The sequence below is a fragment of the Meles meles genome, chromosome 2 (assembly GCF_922984935.1).
Source record: "Meles meles chromosome 2, mMelMel3.1 paternal haplotype, whole genome shotgun sequence".
Classification (NCBI taxonomy): domain Eukaryota; kingdom Metazoa; phylum Chordata; class Mammalia; order Carnivora; family Mustelidae; genus Meles; species Meles meles.
The window spans coordinates 151,355,219-151,373,898 of record NC_060067.1 but is presented as its reverse complement, the minus strand read 5'-3'; the positions used below and the strand labels follow the sequence as shown (position 1 = coordinate 151,373,898).

General features: G+C 47.8%; 1 protein-coding gene across 2 annotated transcripts in view; it reads right to left on the bottom strand.

The window, feature by feature from the left end:
• Positions 1-18,680, bottom strand: part of DPYSL2 (dihydropyrimidinase like 2) — a 127,660-nt gene that overhangs the window by 50,050 nt on the left and 58,930 nt on the right. For both annotated transcript variants that reach the window (XM_045994851.1, XM_045994861.1), the window contains exons 2-3: positions 16,185-16,273; positions 14,330-14,514 (exon numbers count right to left, since the gene is read on the bottom strand). In XM_045994851.1, the coding sequence (XP_045850807.1) occupies positions 14,330-14,514; positions 16,185-16,273 (274 nt within the window). The remainder of the gene's footprint in view (positions 1-14,329; positions 14,515-16,184; positions 16,274-18,680) is intronic.

Below are 18,680 nucleotides of genomic sequence, written 5' to 3'. Positions count from 1 at the left end.
ATGAATGAACAGGGATTTCTTAGGGGAAACCACAGCGCTAATTAACTTCGTTGAAGTGACCACATCCTTGTTATCACCCTCCAGCAGCCCACATGAAGGCAGCCTCAGCCGCCCAGCACAACACCGTCAGTTCTCGGATGCGGCAGGTGCTCCTCGCCATTACACCAGAAACACCCTGAAAGCAAATGACGCCACCTGAAATCCAGCACATGTCCTGAAACCATGTTCACGTGCCTGATGTCCCCTCGCCTGGTGACAGAGGCCCAGCAACATGCCACCAGAGGACCAGGACCTGAGTCTGCATCTGGCCTTGTATTAGCTGGGTGGCCTTGGGCAAGTCACTTAACCTCTCTGTTCTGCGATTTCCTCCTGGGAAGCGGGGGGACGTTTCCCGCCCTGCGTATCTTACAGTGTGGAAAGGAGGGTACCAGGAGAGAGCAGCTGTGTGTAAAGGCCTCTGTAACTATCAGTACAGAAGGTAATTATCTGGCCTATGGCATTGGGGGGTGGGGGCAGGAGGTGCCCATCTGAGGCAGGAATGATGGACTGGCCCAGGAGATTTCCGGTACTCAGCCAGGAGTTCCCCAGGCCTGGCAGGCTAAAGAGCTTCTGCCAAGTTCCCTCCCTGACACAGGGCAATGACTTGCCCACCCCACCATAAAGCAGAATGAAGGATAGTTACAAAGGGCAGCAAAAACAGGACTCGCTCTGGGCCATGGGCTGAGACAAGAACCAGTCTGAAGGGGGCAGAGACAACCACAGCAGCCAGCCAGGACAGTGAACCCTGCCTTCCTGGGGTAGGTCTGATTTCAGGTCTTCTGTCCTAGAGAGATGAGCACCCCTGTCCTGGTCACATCAGATGCCTGCATGCAGGGCTAGGAAAGCATACTCAAAACCAAGTTCTCACATCACAGATCAAGGTAAGTGTGACTAAGAGCCAGTGAACAAGCAGACTGGCCTCAAAATAAAGCCCGAGAGTCAAACCACAATGACATACCCCCTTCCCCCCCCTCCCCGGATGGCTGTGATCAAAACAACAGACAATAACAAGTGTTGGCAAGGGTATGGAGAAATTGGAGACTTCCTACACTGCCGGTGGGAACGGAAAATGGTGCCACTGGTGAAGTCTGGCAGGTCCTTGGAAAGTTAAAGATAGAATTAGCATAAACCCCAGCACTCCCTCTCTTGGATACATACCCGAGACAAATGAAAACATATGAGCAGACACAAATTCTGTCCACCAGTGCACATTATATCATTCACAACAGCCGCAGAGTAGAAACAACCCAAATGCCATCAACTGGTCGATGGATAAGCAAAACACAGTCTATCTCTACAACACACTATTCTTCAGCCATAAAAAAGAATGAAGGGTTGATTCACACAACAGGCACGAGCCTTGAAAACATTTTGCTAAACACAAGAAGCCAGACACAAAAGGTCACATGTGATGTGATTCCATTTATGCGACATATCCCAATCCACAGAGACAGAGTGGCTGAGTGTCTGGCATAAGCTGTGGGTGGGGGGTAGCTGGTAACTGGTATGGAGTTTCTTTTGAGGGTGGCGAGAATGTTCTGACATCAGATGGTAGTGTCGGTTGCACAATTCTATGAATATACTGAAAACCATTGAATTGTACACTTGAAAAGACTAAGTTTTATGGCCCATAAATTTTATATATATGTATATATATGTATATATGCATTTAGACAGTCAATATAGTTTGTGCAAACCGACATATAAATAATGAAGGAAAGAAGGAAGGAAGGAAGGAAGCCTGATGCAACGAGACCTTGTCACTCAGCATCTCTTCTGGATGAAATTCCTCAGAACAAGCAGAATGGATAGGCAGGTTTTTGTGCAAACTGCATTCAGGACAAAGAGAATGAGAGAAGGCAAGGATCAAGTCTATCCATGAAGAGGGAACACAATCAGGAAAATGGCATTTTCCGGCACAGCCATGGATGGAAAACCCAACAGTCGCTAGAGGCCACCTTTAACTGGCAAAGGAGACAATGGAAATCGGGGCTTTATGTCACAGAAACAAACGTTGCGCAGAACATGGTCTCAGGATCATCTGACTCAGAACTGAGACATAAAAGTCATATGCATATTCACTCCAGCCAAAGGCAGCAGGAATATCATTGAATAAAAATTTCTCACCCCCTAAAGAAGAGAATCTATTTCCTTTTTATCAGCTTTTCCAGTCCGTCTTTCTAAGGCTAAGAGACCTTGACATTTAATGAAAACCCCAGTTTTGCCACAAAGAGGAATGATACCTTTTCCAGCTAGTCTCTAGAAAGGAAGGTTTTCATAGAGATGAGCTTTGCACGGAGGAAAAGTTTCTCTTTGCGAGGAGAGAGAGGGAACTTCTGCCAGCACTCACTGCTGGTAGTAACCGAAAATGCACATAAGACAGGCTAATACAGAGAAAAACATGTCCCATGGGAGACAGGGCTCAGCAGCAGTCTCTGTCCCGTCCCCGAGGTCACCCACCTCCTGGGCTTTGGTCTCCCTGCGGCAAAATGAAGAGACAAGCAATAAACAATCCCTAAGTCCCACACACAGGCCTCACCTGGAGCTCCCAGTCCCGTGTTGCACCATCATCCAGCCCCCAGAAACAAAGATTTCGGTGTTCAAATTTTACCTGTCCTTGCAGCCAGCCATTATTTAACCCACTGAGCCACCCAGGCGCCCTCAGCCAGCCATTATTTAAAAGTAACTTTTTCGGGCGTCTGCATTCTGCTCAGGTTACAATCCCAGGGTCATGGGATGGAGCCCCTCATTGGGTTTCCTGCTCAGCGGGGAGTCTGCTTCTCCCTCTCCTACTCCCCTTGCTTGTGTTCCCTCTCTCGCTGCCTCTCTGTCAAATAAATACACAAAATCTTTTAAAGAATAAATAAAACAGGGGCACCTGGGTGGCTCAGTGGGTTAAGCCTCTGCCTTCAGCTCAGGTCATGATCTCGGGGTCCTGGGATCGAGCCCCACATCGGGCTCTCTGCTCAGCGGGGAGCCTGCTTCCTCCTCTCTCTCTGCCTGCCTCTCTGCTTACTTGTGATCTCTCTCTGTCAAATAAATAAATCTTTTTAAAAAATAAATAAATAAATAAAATAAAAGCACCTTTTCCCTAACTAAACAAACGGACCTTTTTCTAGAATACAAGGGAGAGAATGATCAGGTATCTTAAATTTCCCACTAAGCAGGATATAAAATTCAGCAAAGAAAATCTTCCTTTTCCAAAGAAAGGTGGAAACTATGTTTCCTGGGGCTGGGGGACTCTCCAATAACAGAGTGAAATGCTTCCAGCAAGGAAAGAAATTTGGGTGATGGAGAGACTGTGCTATCATAATGTCCAAAAAAAAAAAAAAAATACGCTGACCACTTTGACCAAATCTCGACAAAAGAAGGCGAGGTGTATAGATGACGAAATGTGGACGGGATTGCTGAAGTCAATCGCTACAAAACAAAGGTACCTTCAAATACTTCAGGGTCCAGGCGTCACGATAAAAAGTTTTCACTGTCAAAACGCAAAACTAGGCTTTAGGGCCGACCCCCCATCCTGCCCCACATAACCTCAAATGTATCATCCCACTGAATCCTTCCTGCAACCCTGTCAGGCAAGAAAGTCTGACCCAGGCCCTTCAGGCGATGGACAAAACCAAGACAGGATTACGGGGCAACCTGCCTGAGCTAATGAACATACAGCAGAGTCCCTTCCAGAATCAAGGGCTCCTGATCCCCAGCTCTGTGAAGACGAGTTGTCAAGAAGTGCGGCCTCAAATACTTTCCACTCCACCTCATGCTTCTTCTTGGATCCTCTCCATAAAGGAAAACGCAATGTGCAGAACAGAAATCCCCAAACGGTCGGGTTTTCCTCCCTGTCCTTGCTCCTCCTCGAACGATGCCATCTGCCTGAGGTGTTTCCCAATCAGACTGGTGAAAAGCTGAGCCCGGTGAACCTCATGGGGGTCATACCAAAGTGAGTCAGAGAAATGAGGAAAGACGAGGCTCAGGCAAAGGCAAGAAGACCTTTGAAGCAGCTTGCGTGACGGGACACAGCACCATCAGGCCCTGCACAGAAGAGAGCTCCCGGGTCTCCCAAAAGCACGGTTAAGTTCAGCTCATGAACGCACGGCATCAGTTACGCCTCTCCATCGTTCCTGCTTCTCCCTCTCCCTCTGCCTCTCCCCTTGCTCGTGTGCTCTCTCTCTCTCAAATTAATTAATTAATTTTTTAAAGATTGTATTTATTTATTTATTTATTTGACAGAGAGAGAGAGAGAGAGACAATGAGAGCAGGAACACAACCAAGGGGAGTGGGAGAGGGAGAAGCAGACTCCCCGATGAGCAGAGAGCCTGATGCAGGGCTCCATCCCAGGACCTGAGCCGAAGGCAAATGCTTAATGACTGAGGCACCCAGGCTCCCCTAAATAAAAAAAATTTTTAAAAGTAAATAAATGAAAGTTAGATCAAATAGCAATAGAGATAGAGCTTGAACACCAAAATCTTTCGGTTTCTAGGAGATGGGTATTAGCCCAAGGCCTGATGGCAAACTCTAGGCGGGGGCTGCATCTAGAGCATCTGTGAAGCACCTGGCCCAACGCTGGGCACAGAGCGGCATTCGTACGCACACTTTTTATCTGTTAAAAAGCAAACAGCACCCCTTTATTCTGTGATCTGCAGGGGCTGTCCGCCCAGAGCCTGGATTAGAATCCCAGTCCTAACACTTGCAAGCTCCGTGGCTTTATGCAAGTCTCCTGGCTTCTCTGGGATTCCCATTCATTTCCTCATTTATGGCATGAGCAGAAGCCCACCCATCTTCAGGGCTGATGGAAGAAGTAGAAATGGCGGGCATAGGGCTGGGCGTACCAATGACCTGCTCCTTCTCAGTTACCCCACATTCTTCTAACCATCTCAAGTGTAAAAGACAGCCATGCCCCTCCACCCTGGGAATTCCTGCAGGCGGGGGGCGGGGGGGGGGCAGGGTCCAGAGAGAGCCGCTAGGTCATTTAGTTTCTCAGCCCATACGAGGACAAGAGAAGTCAATGCAAGCCCCTCCGAGGAACAGTGATGTTCATCCGGGTTTACCTGAGACCACCCTGGTTGATCCTGTTGTTCTATTGTCCTGGGGTGACAATCAGGAGCAACCCCACTTTCTGCCAAACATGCATTCATCTGGACAAACACTTGAATGCACGTCCCAGTCATAGGGCTGAAGCCCCATCCAGTGCTGTCAAATGCACTGACAACACACCGCCAATACTGGGCTTGAGCTGCAACGCTCTGGCAGGTTTGCAGGTAAAATTCTAAAGCAAAAATGACATTTCCTCCCAAATACCAATGCCGTAAACCCATTCCCTTGGGCTCAGTATCCCCAAAATATCTGTCAACCCCCCCAGAACGTGGGTTGCTAACTAAACTGTCCTCTTGCCTTCACAATGGATTTGTTCCGTCTGCTTTTTGTCCCGCATGATTTTGTAGCTAATGAATCTAGGCAAGAAATAAATAAACAATAAATAATAAAGACTCCCAGCTGGGTGCAAGCAGCAAGAAATGTGCATGTCAAAGAAAAGGCAGCTGTTTGTCTCTGCCAGAACTGGCCAGTAATGGATCAGGGACAGGCACTGTCATCTCTGAGGGGTCTAACACGGTCCCTTTATTTGATGTCAAATACAGGTGACTCACCTTGCCTGCCCAGAGAAGAGAGAGCTCAGCATTCTGCCCAGACTCTCTCATCACGCTCTCTGCATGGGCCCCCTATGACTAAAGCCCTCCTTCGGTAGAACACCCACTGGGGAAGAATTTGTCACCGATGCTGCCAGAGGAGTGACCCCGGGGCTGGGCTCGTGCGCTCGGTGAGCTGAGGGTAAAGAGGTATTTGTGCAGGGAAAGGAATGCAAACCTCCTTGCTGAGCATGCAGGGAGTCCCCATGAGACACAGAGGGGCTCACGCGTCCAACAGCACAGCCACAACCAAGTATCATGTTGGTCTCGTCTGAATTCCTGTTTGGCTGAAAATTCAAACCTGGCAAGAGTTATTGACTTGATGAGCTGTTTCCTGGTGACATTGCTTTGCATCTGTGGGGCGGAGTGTGTTGTCAAGAAATTTGAGACCCAATTTTTCCAGTGATTATTTGGAGGGGAGGCAGGAATTGAAAAGTAAAATTTTAAATTTCTGTATGAGAAGCCATTTTAGAGGGTTTCAGAGAGAGAGAGAGAGACAGTCAATATTCCTGCTAGGATCAGAACACAATGTCCATTACAAGGGCTTGAAGACAACACAGACCTTGAACTCACCAAGTGGGAGCAAAGAGAGGTGAGCCATCTGGAATCAGCTCGCACGTGACTGTACCCTTGGAGCAGGAGAGACGAAAAGCTCATCAACACACCCACTGACACATCGATAGGTAGGCAGACATTAGATTATGCAGATGGATTAGACAGATAATACAGATCTATCTAGATGCACTGACTAGATAGAACAGATGACGATAAATCACATACAGAGATGAGAGAGGAGATACACAAGAGACAGACAGACAGACAGTGATATTAGACAGACACGTAATAGGTAAGATAGGGAGACAGACTGATCAATCGATTCACACATGTGCCAAGTGTCACACTAATCACTTACAAGTTGTGGTACAAACAACCTCACTTACTTTTGCACGTAACTCCACCAACATGTCCCCACATTACGGACGTGGGAACGGCCATCTAGAACTAAGGTATGACTTGATCCCACTCATGCAGCGCATCCTAGAAAGGACTAAACGGAGGTTTTCGGCCCCGTGGAGCTCTCTCACCCCTGCCTGCTATGTCGCCCTCTGAAGCACGGTCCAGTCAATTTCACCCAGATGGCAGACAGAGGCGGGGACAGAAAATCTGAATGGTTGCCTTAAAAGTCTATGATTCTATGTTATTACCAGGCTCTTTTGATTTTTCCCTCACAGGCTCCCCACAAGGAAGGATTCCAGTTCTGACCTATCATTAGAGGGAGATTAGGTCATAAACACTACTGATTCAACCTAAAGACAGTAGGGTTTTCTCAGGGAAACCAGCACAGCAGGTGGCCCACGGGGCTGGGGACATCAGTTCACATCCCAGCTCCAGCCTGACTTCAGCACTCCCCCAGCACCCACCTCCCACCCCACTTCCTCCAAGTGCTAACCAGTGCCCTATTAGGGCGCGTTACCCAAGTACATCCTCCCAAGTCACCAAGGACAGCAACTGACATTAGCTCAGCCCCATCCTATTTCTTTAAGATTTTTTTTTTTTATTTGTCAGGGGCAGGGGGAGACACAAGAGAGTGCCAGGCCCAGGGAAAAGCAGGCTCCCCACTGAGCAAGGACCCTGATATGGGACTCGATCCCAGGACCCTGGGATCATAACCTGAGCTGAATGAAGACAGACACCTGGCCAGCCGAGCCACCCAGGTGCCCTTCATGTTTGATAAGCTTCTAGAGGCCACTTGGCTACAGAATCCACACCCCAGGCCCGTGACAGTCCAATCCTCACCCCCCTTCACAAAGAGGACAGGAGATAGCAGGAAGCAGAAGGCAGAGAGCATCTCTATCTTTCAGAAAACCTTGACAGAGGGCACCTGGGTGGCTCAGTCTGTTAAGTGTCTGCCTTCAGCTCAGGTCATGACCCCAGCATCCTGGGATCCAGTCCCACATCGGGCTCTTTGCTCAGCGGGGAGCCTTCTTCTCTTTCTGCCTCTCCCCAACACTCACACTCACTCTCTCTTACAAAAAGAAAATAAAATAGAAAACCTTGACAGATACTCAGTTTCAGATGAAGACCAACTGTTGGAATAAGATTCCTAGATCCATAGCTTTTAACCCTGGCCATTACCTGGAAGTTTAAAAAAAAACTAATGCCCAGGCCACCTAGAGCAATTAAGTCAGATGTTCTGGTCTCTGAAGTTTGTGAAAACTTCCCAGGGGAGTCTAGTGTGCAATCGAGGTTTGGAACTAGTGCCCTGGCTCCCCCCAAAATTTCCTTCCCTGGAGAGGCAGCCTCAGCCAGAGCCCCAGTCCGCCCCCCATACCCTCTCTATCATTAGGGGAACATTTAGTCACATTCAAAGAAAGCTGCCTCCCAAATGGGTTGACCAGAAAGAACTCTAATTTCCACTCACTGTAATTACCCTTTATCATGACCATGGCAGTTAGGACGGCCTAAAATCAAGAAATTTGGGTAAATGGCTTCACCCAACAAGAGCAGGAAGTCAGAGGCAGAGCTCTCAAACCCAAAGAAATAATCATTTTCCAAGAAAGAAAAAAAAATAGGGAGATCTTCTCCAAGAGGAAAAAGGGGCAAGCAGCCCAAATGAAGTGATCTGGGGCCAGAACTATGAATGGTAGGTAGGAAAAAGCAAACACCTACACCAGCCACTCCCGAAGACAGGCATCTGTCCCTTTAAAACACTGTGTGTCATTAATTTTGCAAACGAGGACAGAGTATTTACCTATTATGGGCTTTCAGGAAAAGCCAAGCAAAGCAGTGCAAACCTAGGCAGGGAAAAGGACATGGGTGCTCTGTCCCTGTTCCCGTCTTGAACAGAAGGAGAGACGATACAAAAAACCACCGCAAACTTCCAGTGCAGTTAGGAGTTTTCTTCAATGACTAAGTGGGTATGTCCCTTCTTATTAAACGTCCTCTTCCTCTACAACTCCGCTGTGCAGGAGCAGTCACATGGCTGGGTAGGGAAGGGAAGCAATGCGGAAGGCAATATGGAATGGGGGGGTTTCCGAACTGTGCTTCCCCAAACCCTAGAATTCCCAGAGGCAGAAGGGCTGTCAAGACGGGGAGCACAGTGAGAAAGGGGGTGAGGACCTGGGCTCTCCCACAGCCCACTGTTCCAGCCAGAGCAGCTCTGCCTTCAATAGCCTTATCTGCCAGGTGGTGGGGAGCAGGAGGGGGAGGGCTGCCCAGGTAGGATTTTACATGAGAAGAGGGTTCCCAGGACAATGATGCTAAGCTACGAAGGTAGAAGGAGCAATGCGGTCCAGATTTTGGTCCAGACTCATTGGGCCCTTGATCAGGCAGCCAGCAGAGGCAGCATCCACGCAGCCTAGGTGCCCTATATGAATGGACAGGGCATGATATGTGCCTTCCAGAAGTCTCTGCCCAGCTTACTGAGCCAGGACCTAGAACAAGGGTGTCCTCGGACACGTATAAGTCATGCAGGCTCTAACTGAGCCACATGGAACCCTGATGCCATAGGATACTGACCGCTGAGCCTATCCCTCACCATCTGGAGACTGGGAAGAACTTGCTGGAACTCAACATTTCCACTTCCCCGGCTACCACTCCTGGCTCTAGCTGTCACTGCAGGCAACAGGGCTGACAGGAACTGGGACTTACATGGTACCACCTGGGTAGGCCCAGTCCCATGGGATCTGCTCACAGATGACCTCGCCCATGTGGGCCTGGGGAGATGTGAGCAACAGACAGGAGGAGCCTTCACCGACAGCCCATCGGCTAACGTGGCTTTCTAATCGCCAGGCCACGGGCAGATTCTGTGGCCGTGACTTTGGTCCTGGACTTTGAAATTTTAGTCTGATGTGGTCGGCCTTTTTTGTAAACACTTTCCAACCCGAGTCAAATGAATGGTGCAAAGGGAATAATCAAAGTATCAATTACAGACAATTCATATTATAGTGCGTGTGTGTTCACACATGTGTCCTCATCAGAAGCAGCAAGCAAACCCACACGCCACATGGATGAAGAAATGACAAGCAGGAAATGTACCACAGCGACATCCCAAGCCACGTCTCCTGAGGAAAGCCTGGCCAGCGGAGCCCTGGAAAGCCACCTCGCCTTTCTGTCAGGCCTCCCGCCTCCACAGCCAAGATTCTGCAGAAAAGACGGGGACGGACCTGCCCAAGGGACGTCGGGGAACGGCTGCTGCCTGTCTCACGGTGCTCAGAGCTGCTCCTCAAAAAGCTCAGACCCTGTGCGCCTAGAGCAAGCTCTCTCCCAGGACAACCGCCTGACAGTGCAACCCCGCCTCCTCCTGCAAGAAAGATCCATACAGGGGCACCTGGGTGGCTCAGTGGGTTAAAGCCTCTGCCTTTGGCTCAGGTCATGATCCCAAGGTCCTGGGATCGAGCCCCACATCAGGCTCTCTGCTCAGCAGGGAGCCTGCTTCCCTTCCTCTCTCTCTGGCTGCCTCTCTGCCTACCTGTGATCTCTGTCTGTCAAATAAGTAAATAAAATCTTTAAAAAAAAAAAAAAAAGAAAGAAAGAAAGATCCATACAGAGGGACAGGAGGGAGCGGTCCCTGATCACGACCTTAGTTAGGCCTGGAGCAACCGGGGCTCTCCCCTCCTGCCTCCCTCCTCCAACTGCTGTGCTGGCTGACAGCAGACACGGGGGTCAGTGCGGGAGACAGCTGCTTTCATCAAAACAGCCACGATGGACATCAGACACCCTAACCCCACCCCAGGATTCTCAGTCCTCTGGCAGCGTGCTCAGATGAAATGTGAAACCAAGTCGCCTTAGAGTCTCCATTCACTCATTCATTCATTCATTCATTCAACTGGAAGCGTCCATGGAGTGCCGGAAGGGGTGGGGACACACTGCTGAGTGCATGGAGAGGACTGAAATGAAAGGGGCAAGAGCCTTGACCAAACTATAACCCAGGATGGATGCCCTGAGGGCCATGGGATAAAAACCCAAGGTCTGCCGAGGCACTGAGAAGCTCCTGTAGATTACAGTGAAGGGGGCTGAGCAGGGGCTCTGGCACAGAGGTAACACCCAGCTGGGCCTCCAGGGGTAACAAAGCTTCCTGGAGGCAAAGAAAAGATGATGAGGGCATCCCTGGCTGAGGTGACAATGTGAGTCCAGACCCAGGCCGCAGGACTGGCTCACATCGTGGAGGGCTCTGCGGCTAGAGAGGAGTTCTCTGGGCAGGAGGGAGCCACTGAGGGCTTCACCGGAGGGAGATGGCACTTATCCCCACCGTGCCAAAGAGCCCAGGGTGCAAGGACACGTGCAGCGTGCAGAGACAAGATCCCAGAGGCAGTGGGAGGCCAGAGCTGCAGATGTGATTTCACACCCACCACCCACACCAACACAGAGGATAAGTGGCCACGAAGAACGCCCCCCACCTCCAGGGCCTCACGTTTCCCGTCCATAAGATGGACATAACCATTCCCATCTGCTTCCCGGAGATGCTGGGGTCTTCCCTCTGATGACCATAAAGCTCCCAGGGAGGCGAGCAGCACTCCCCCCATGATGCAAAGCCAACCTCCGAGCCCCCACCCCTGGGCTGGAAGGGGCCCACAGGGCACGTCTGGAGGCTCCGCCCACCCATCGCTGGATGGAAAGGGCAAAGTTGCAGGCACCGAGCGCCCCTTACAAAGATCTCCTTGTGCCATTCTCAATGGGAGGCTCTGTCTGATGGCAATAATATTATTTTCTGCTGCTGACGTGTCGCCTCCATTTTTAAACTTGGACGGCTCAGCTGCATTTTCCACCTCGGGCAGCGCCGATGCAGACAGACCTGAGAAGCACATGGCAACGCAGAGAGATGGGAGCGAGGTGGGTGTGGGCTGGGGGCACCGATTTACTTCGATGGCTTATTTCTGCAAGTGTTCACTGCAATCTTTTCAAGGGCCCTGAGCACTTCCATTGGGCCTCCAGACTCACTGAAAACCAAGCTACCATCTCACGGAAGGAGGAGGTCGAAGGTACCAAACAAAGTCACATGAAGCATCTAGCTCTTCCTCTTGTCCAAACTGTCTCTGTAAAGTGTGCCCGTGCCAGGGGACTCACTGGAAGCCACTGCAGAATGTATGACCAGCAAGCAGAAAAAAACCCTGACTTCCTCACCTGTATTATTCCCGCTTCCCAAGGGAAGGGCAGGCCGGTGGGCATTCAAGAGAGGTCGGTAACCACCGGTGCTTATTTACAAGGTAGTTAGTATTTTTGTCAAGCTATAAAAGCAGTGGAGTTTGGGGTGTGACAACTCTGACTACATCCCCACAACCACTTACACTCTTTGGGGTTTGCTCATTAAATCCCCTTATTCTTTGCCCTGACTGCATGCCCCACAAACCCTACATTAAAACATGATCACACTCTGCCCAGCTGAGTAGGGCAGATGGTCCAACTCCTCACCTCCCCCTTCATTCTGACCTGCCATAAGGCCATCTGCTGACTGTTCTCAGGCCCCAGGCCAGGGGCAGGACTGGTGGAGCTGGCCCTTGTTCCTGCTCAGAAGGAGCCCACCCGGAAGGAAGGGAAAAGAACCCCAGAGCTGCTGAGGAGGAAGGTCAGAGAGAAAGTCAAGGCATCAGCAAGAAGGGATGTGCCCTGGCTCATGGTGAAGGTGGTGGAGGATGGAAAAGCAGAGAAGAGACAAGAAGCAGAGAGGGGGACAAAAATGGGTCAAGTATAAGGAGCGAAAGGCACATTCAGAGATGCAGGAGAGGAGGAAACAGAATGATGGGGTCTTTCAAGTAAGGCTGAGAGAAAACAGGGGCTTTACACATGTGCTGAGCAAAGTGCATTTGATCAGAGGCAAACTGTCTCTGATCAGAGGCAAACTGCCTCTGAGCTCAGTGAATCACCAAATGTGGTAGCTGAGAGGGACATCCGAGGTCCTCTGGCACAAATCCTTCATTGTGCAGATGAGCAGCCCTGCCAAGGAAGGTGACTTGCCCGTGGTCACACAGCAACTTAATGCTGGACGGATCCCAGAATGTCAGACTCCAGGTTGGGGGCATTTCCACCAGGGAGTGCTCCCGCCTAGCCATCCCTCCAGTGAGAGCCATCACTGGCCACTCACTCAGGAAATATTACTTGTGGCTTCTTAACACTCTGTGACCAACGGTGAGGGCCAACAGGGGCCTCGGATGAACTCCAAATGGAGGGAGAGTAGAACCTTGATGTGGCTCTGGAGGCTGACACCCAAGCGGTCTGTGCTTCTCAAAGCTCGAGTATGGCTCTGCAGCCAGCCCAAGGACGGGCAGCCAAGCCTACGGGCACCAGGTGAGGCCTAACGGACACCACTGACAAAATGGCAGCCTTCTGCAGGAGGTCAGGATTCTGAGGTGTGTACAGGGGATCCCCTCACCTCTTGAGAATGGCCCCCATTAGGTTAGAAGGTGATGTGTACAGCAAAAAAAGAAGTAATAAGACTTAAATCTGCAGGCTCTGTCATTAGAGAGCTGAACCAGGAGAGAACGGTCCCTCATCCTTCAGGCACTCTGGAGACTGGGATGAGGACTGAGGGAAGATCCGGAATTCACAGTTTAAAATGTAGGGGAACTCAAACTACAGAGGGATGGCAGGGTAACATTCACCTAAGTGGTAAGGTAGAAAAGAGGAAGTGAGAGACTAGACCATGAAGTTACAGAGGAAACGACCATCATTCTGAAAAATAAGCAGTCAAATGGGTTTCTCTAAAGCATAAAATAGCAAAGTTCTTTCTACTTTGACCCTCTTCTGAACTGAACTATAAGTTTTGAAGAGAGACTATATACTTACTTTCACTCTCAGAGAAACTTGTTTTTTACCTATGTGTAGCTTGCCCACCTCCTCAAAAAAAAAGATCTGTTACAGGGACATCAGGAGACACACTGGAAATTGACATGCTACAAGCAAACTCTTAACATACATGCTATGATTCCAGGAAACAGACTTTAGATGTAGATGAAGGAAAAGCATGAATTCTTCGGAGCAATGCATGAGGGACCCCCAGCTGTTGGTGCTGGCAATTTTTATATCTAAATGACAATACTATCCACGCGTCCCTCTCCAAGCAGGACTGGTCAATTCCATTTATGTCAAAGCCAGGCCATTTCCCCTGTTTGATTTTCTCAGCAGTAGAATGGAGGCTGCCACTTCAACATTTCATTTACTGCACCCCGTCTTCATTCCAGGAAGATACACCCTCAGGAACTCCTTAAAAACCAAAATCAAATACTTTGGAGCAAAGGCTCAAAACAGATAGCTGTGACAATTACTCCAAAGGCTATGTCTTTAAAGTGACCACAATCAAATCATATTTTCAGGTTCAGGAAGACAAAAGTTCAAGCAGAAAAGCAAGAAGTCATTCCTTCTATCCTACCAAGATTCTCTAGAACCATAACCTCCAGTTCACCTGGACAACTAACTCCGAGCTGGACATGAAAATGAGGACAAGGACACCAAGACAAATGGCTGGCCCGACCCCACCCCCTTTCACAGGAAAGGAATCCACTGCTCAGTCCAGCAACTTTTAGAAGGAAAGAACCAAACAACAAAGACTCGTTTTCAAATGATAATGGCTCCCAAGCTCTAAGATTATTATTCATAAGCTCTCTTACTGATCATGGTGGTTCCCCCAGCCAGGGCTGCCTTGGTGCCTTGAAAGAAGTCATCGGCTGACGTCATTCCTTGGTCAGGCATCTGGAAGCGGGTATGGACATCAATCCCTCCAGGGATCACCATCCTAGAATGGGCTTCGATGGTCTTCACCCCTCCTGGCACAATCAGGTTTTCCCCTATTTGCCTAAATAAAAAGGATGGATGTTAACAGTTGTAAATGAACCCATCCCCTGATCAAATAGCATGTGACAGACATTTCATGAAGCCAGCAGCCATCCTCCCCTAGGTTCTATAGACTTTTTGGATTACTGTTCATTTTCATATGTGCACGTCCCAGTCCCAAAGTCCAACTAAGAGGCAAAGCAGAGCATACTAGAAAACAAAATTTAAATAAAACACCAGAAGCCCTGATCAAAGAGGTTTAGTTGCCAGAAAACCCCTAAGATCAAAGGATAATAAGATCCCAAGATATCTACAGAAAAGGCCACAACACTTTCTCTGTAACACACATAGTTGAACTCATTATCACACAGCAATTCTTTCCAGGCCTGGCTGCAGGTTACAAACATTTATTTTCAACCCTGAGAAAGCAGGGGTGGAAAGGCAGTAGGAGAACAAAGCAAAAGAAAAAACAAAACAAAAAAAGTGAACATGATGATTACAGCTATTTAAAAATCTGGAAGCATGCACTCACCAACTCAAATACGAAGGACAGAATAAGTGATATTATGTTGGAGGACACGGATTCATTTCCAATTTTTAAAAAACATCTGGGCTACATCTTCCTACCAGGTTTGTTTGTTTGTTTCTCCCGAAGGAAAAAGTAATCAAGGAGGAGTCGATAAAGTTCTAAAACAAATTAGTGTTGACTAAAAATAGCACGCAGGCTTGCTCACTTCTAGGCCAGTATCATGCTGCCTTCTAACGGGGGGCGGGGGGGGGGGAGGATATGGAACATGAAAGTCATGGTATTTGAGAGCCTGGAACGGAGAATGTCACAAGCGAACACACATGGAGAAAACATTAAATGAGGAAACGTTAAAACCTATTTTAGGTTCATAAATCAGGGTGTGAGTTTCCAGGCAACAGACACATCCACTCCGGTTTCCCTCTCCTCTGGACTGGTTTGCTGCTAGCACTTGATGAATGTTGCTTATTTAAAAGATGTCATTTGCTACAGTGTTTGTCTTTAAACAGATGTGCTCCTTCTCCAGGGCCCTGTGAGCTGTCCCAATCCGGAGGGCAAGATACTGGTATATACTCAGCTCACTTAACCCTCTGTTGGTTCTCCTCTGCGACACAGTACACAGCAAACACAAGGGCAGTCTTACTTGTGTTTGTTGCCACTTACAGAATGAAACCTACCTCGCCCTCAGGATGAGGCAGTACTTTGTTACTTGGTGAATTGTTAATTTGGTGTCCATTGCCCCCCACCAACTTGGATTCTTAATTAAGAAAGCAGATGTGTTATCTTGGTAGAAGAAGCTGTAACACTCCATTTGTGTTCTAGATTGGGCAATCTACCGAAACAACTACAGTCTAGGAAAACCTTTAACATATTCAACAGATAATAAACCAAGCATTTGAACTTGCAACGAGACACTGTGTCACCTCAGTTAAAATAGTAAATTACATAATACATAAGGAAATCGGTGCATTTAATTGTGGCTTTGAATTCCTAAATGTGAGTTTTCAAATTCACTACTTACCACCAATCAAAGCGAACTTAAACAGACCCTAAGTTAGTCAGTCTCTAAAGTCTCCAAAGTTTGATCCTATGTACGTGAACTGTAAGTAATGCTTAGGAATACGGGAAAGGTACACAAATTCGTCTCTATAATGAGTTATACTTACTTGATCAACCCATCTTCCATGTATATGTCTGCATAGAATGACTGGTCATCATTAACAATTTTACCTCCTTTGATCAGAAGACGATCGCTCTGAAACAAAGAAAGTAATAAGGTCACAATTCATACCTGACCTATTATTAACACTGGTACTAAGACAATGAGCTAAAGACACATTTTTCACTATTCAAAAGAGATGCTCAAAATGAGTCAACTTTGGAAAGGTTCAGTGACAAAGGGGAACCTGATGGACAACTTATTCATCACTCGATGAGTCAGAACCTACTGGCAAAAACTCAAAGCTTATCCTGGGTTTAAAAACAAAACAAAACAAAACAAAAACTATCCCTTTCTACTTAAAGAAAAGAGAGAAAATGAAAGAAGACACAACAATCTCCTTTAAAGAGCAATGAAAACATTTCAGATAAAGAAGACAGTATTTTTTAAATGGCTTTAGGCTAAACGTCACTTAAAAAAAAAATACACCCACATGTAGGGAAGTCAATTCTTGGCAAGGCTGGTGTCGGGGTGGGGGGGGGGGGGATTAACCAAGTCTGTTGTCATGGGATACACTACACAAACACACTTGGTTCAACCATTGCAAAGTTTCATTTCAATACATTCTTTATATTTGCTTTTTATCTTTGATATCTTTTTATCTTTTAATCACAGAGATCGTTACAGAGGGGGGAAACACCATTCAAATACACACCATTTTAACTACCAAGTTGTTAAGAAAAAGGTAGAGTTCTGTGATCAAGTAGATGAAACGGCAAGTTCCAAAATCTATACCGTTGATGCACTTGTATTTTAATTAGTGCAGAATATGTATCAATGACCAGCAGCACGAGGGCCAGAAATGTAACAGAAATGTTACGTTATGACTCATCTCTATCCCAAATGCTGTTGATGGAGTGGGATATCATGGCCTGTGTTCAGTGGAGATGCACCTGTATTCTTCCAGACTGGGCTACAAGCTGAACCACAGACGCTCTTTTAATATACAAAACACTTTAAAGGATGGCAATCACTTTGATAATGGTTAACTTAAAATTCAGTTTCAAACCCAATATTCTTACTAAGTGCTACTTGTGTTTATCACCCACCAAAAAAAGAAAATTATAGCAAATCTTTAAAAAATATGGGTGGTGGTGGGAGGAATGAATGAATGAATAAACAAATAAATAAATAATAAAAACAGATATAAGCTGCCAGACACCTAGGGGAAAAAGATACTTTTACACATAAATGCACACACAGCCAGGTACAGAAAGCATTTATTGTTTCCCTAACATAATGAAAAACAGTAAGATCATTTTAATTTTGTGCACTGTAGGGTCCTTCATCTGCTATAGACTTCGGAAACTCAAATGGGAAGAAATAGTCAACAGTAATTTCTGCACTTGTGTAAGGTAAATGTAAAGACCTTTACAAAATGCTGTCATGTATCCAAAGTCGCCAAAGCCTCAAAACTCACCTGTGAGGTGGGTGGGGCCAGATTCTTATTACTATTAGAGGTAAACAGATGAAGGCTGACAGGTCAAGCCACTTGCTCAAGGTCACCTGCTTCAGTGGCTTTTTCTGTCTATAATCATCTTTCCTCCTTTCCCCCAGTTTCCAGCTCTAACAGGATAAATCTCGCCTAGAAGGAGAAGCCTTGCCCTTCACTACCAGCGCCCTTAGTCACTGCGGTACCTGTCCCAGCCATCACTGCGAATCCCCGAGCCAACATCATGCTAAGAAAAAAAAAGAGAGAGAGACATCACAGCCCGTCCACTCTAGTGCCTTCCAGAAGGCTTCTTACATAAGATGCTGGCCATGATGATGGAGGGAGGGAAACCATGCTATAGGTCCCAAGATAATGCAACCAGATTTTTAAGGGTAGAGGGGGCGCTCTTTAAAAACAAAAACAAAAAAAGGCCTTGATTGTTTGCTTTTTAAATTTTTTTCTCCCCACACTGTCAAAATGAAACTCTTTTCATTCACGAAAACAACAAATTTGAGGCTTGCAACAAATCTGCTCCCCATCACCACTCCCTAGACTCCTTCCTCCGGAGCAGGGAACACGTAATGTAGGGTCAGTGCCCCTGAGCCCAGCCCTTTCGGATCTTGGGTCTTCCGCCTTCCAGAAAAAGCTAATGTCCCCCCCCCCCCCCCCCCCCCCCCCCGCTCCGCTCGCTGTAGCACAGCTTGGCTGATCCCATAAAGTCCTCCCGAGCACACGCCCCCTCCCCTGTGCATTTGTTTCCACTTCTCTCTCCTGCGGATGGGTGTGCCCTTGTGCATCCAGAGGAAGCCGGGGTGTCGGTGGCTAAGGAGGAAACCAGAGCGAAAGCGCGCCCTCAAATCCAGCCCTGAACACATCTTGAGTTTACCAGGATTCTTTCGGTCTCTGCCTCAGCCCTGGGTTCTACCCAGCAATCAACTGCCCAATTCCAATTGCATATCATTATATAACAATGAATTTCCCTCGCGTTCCTCCCTCCCCGGGATTTTATTC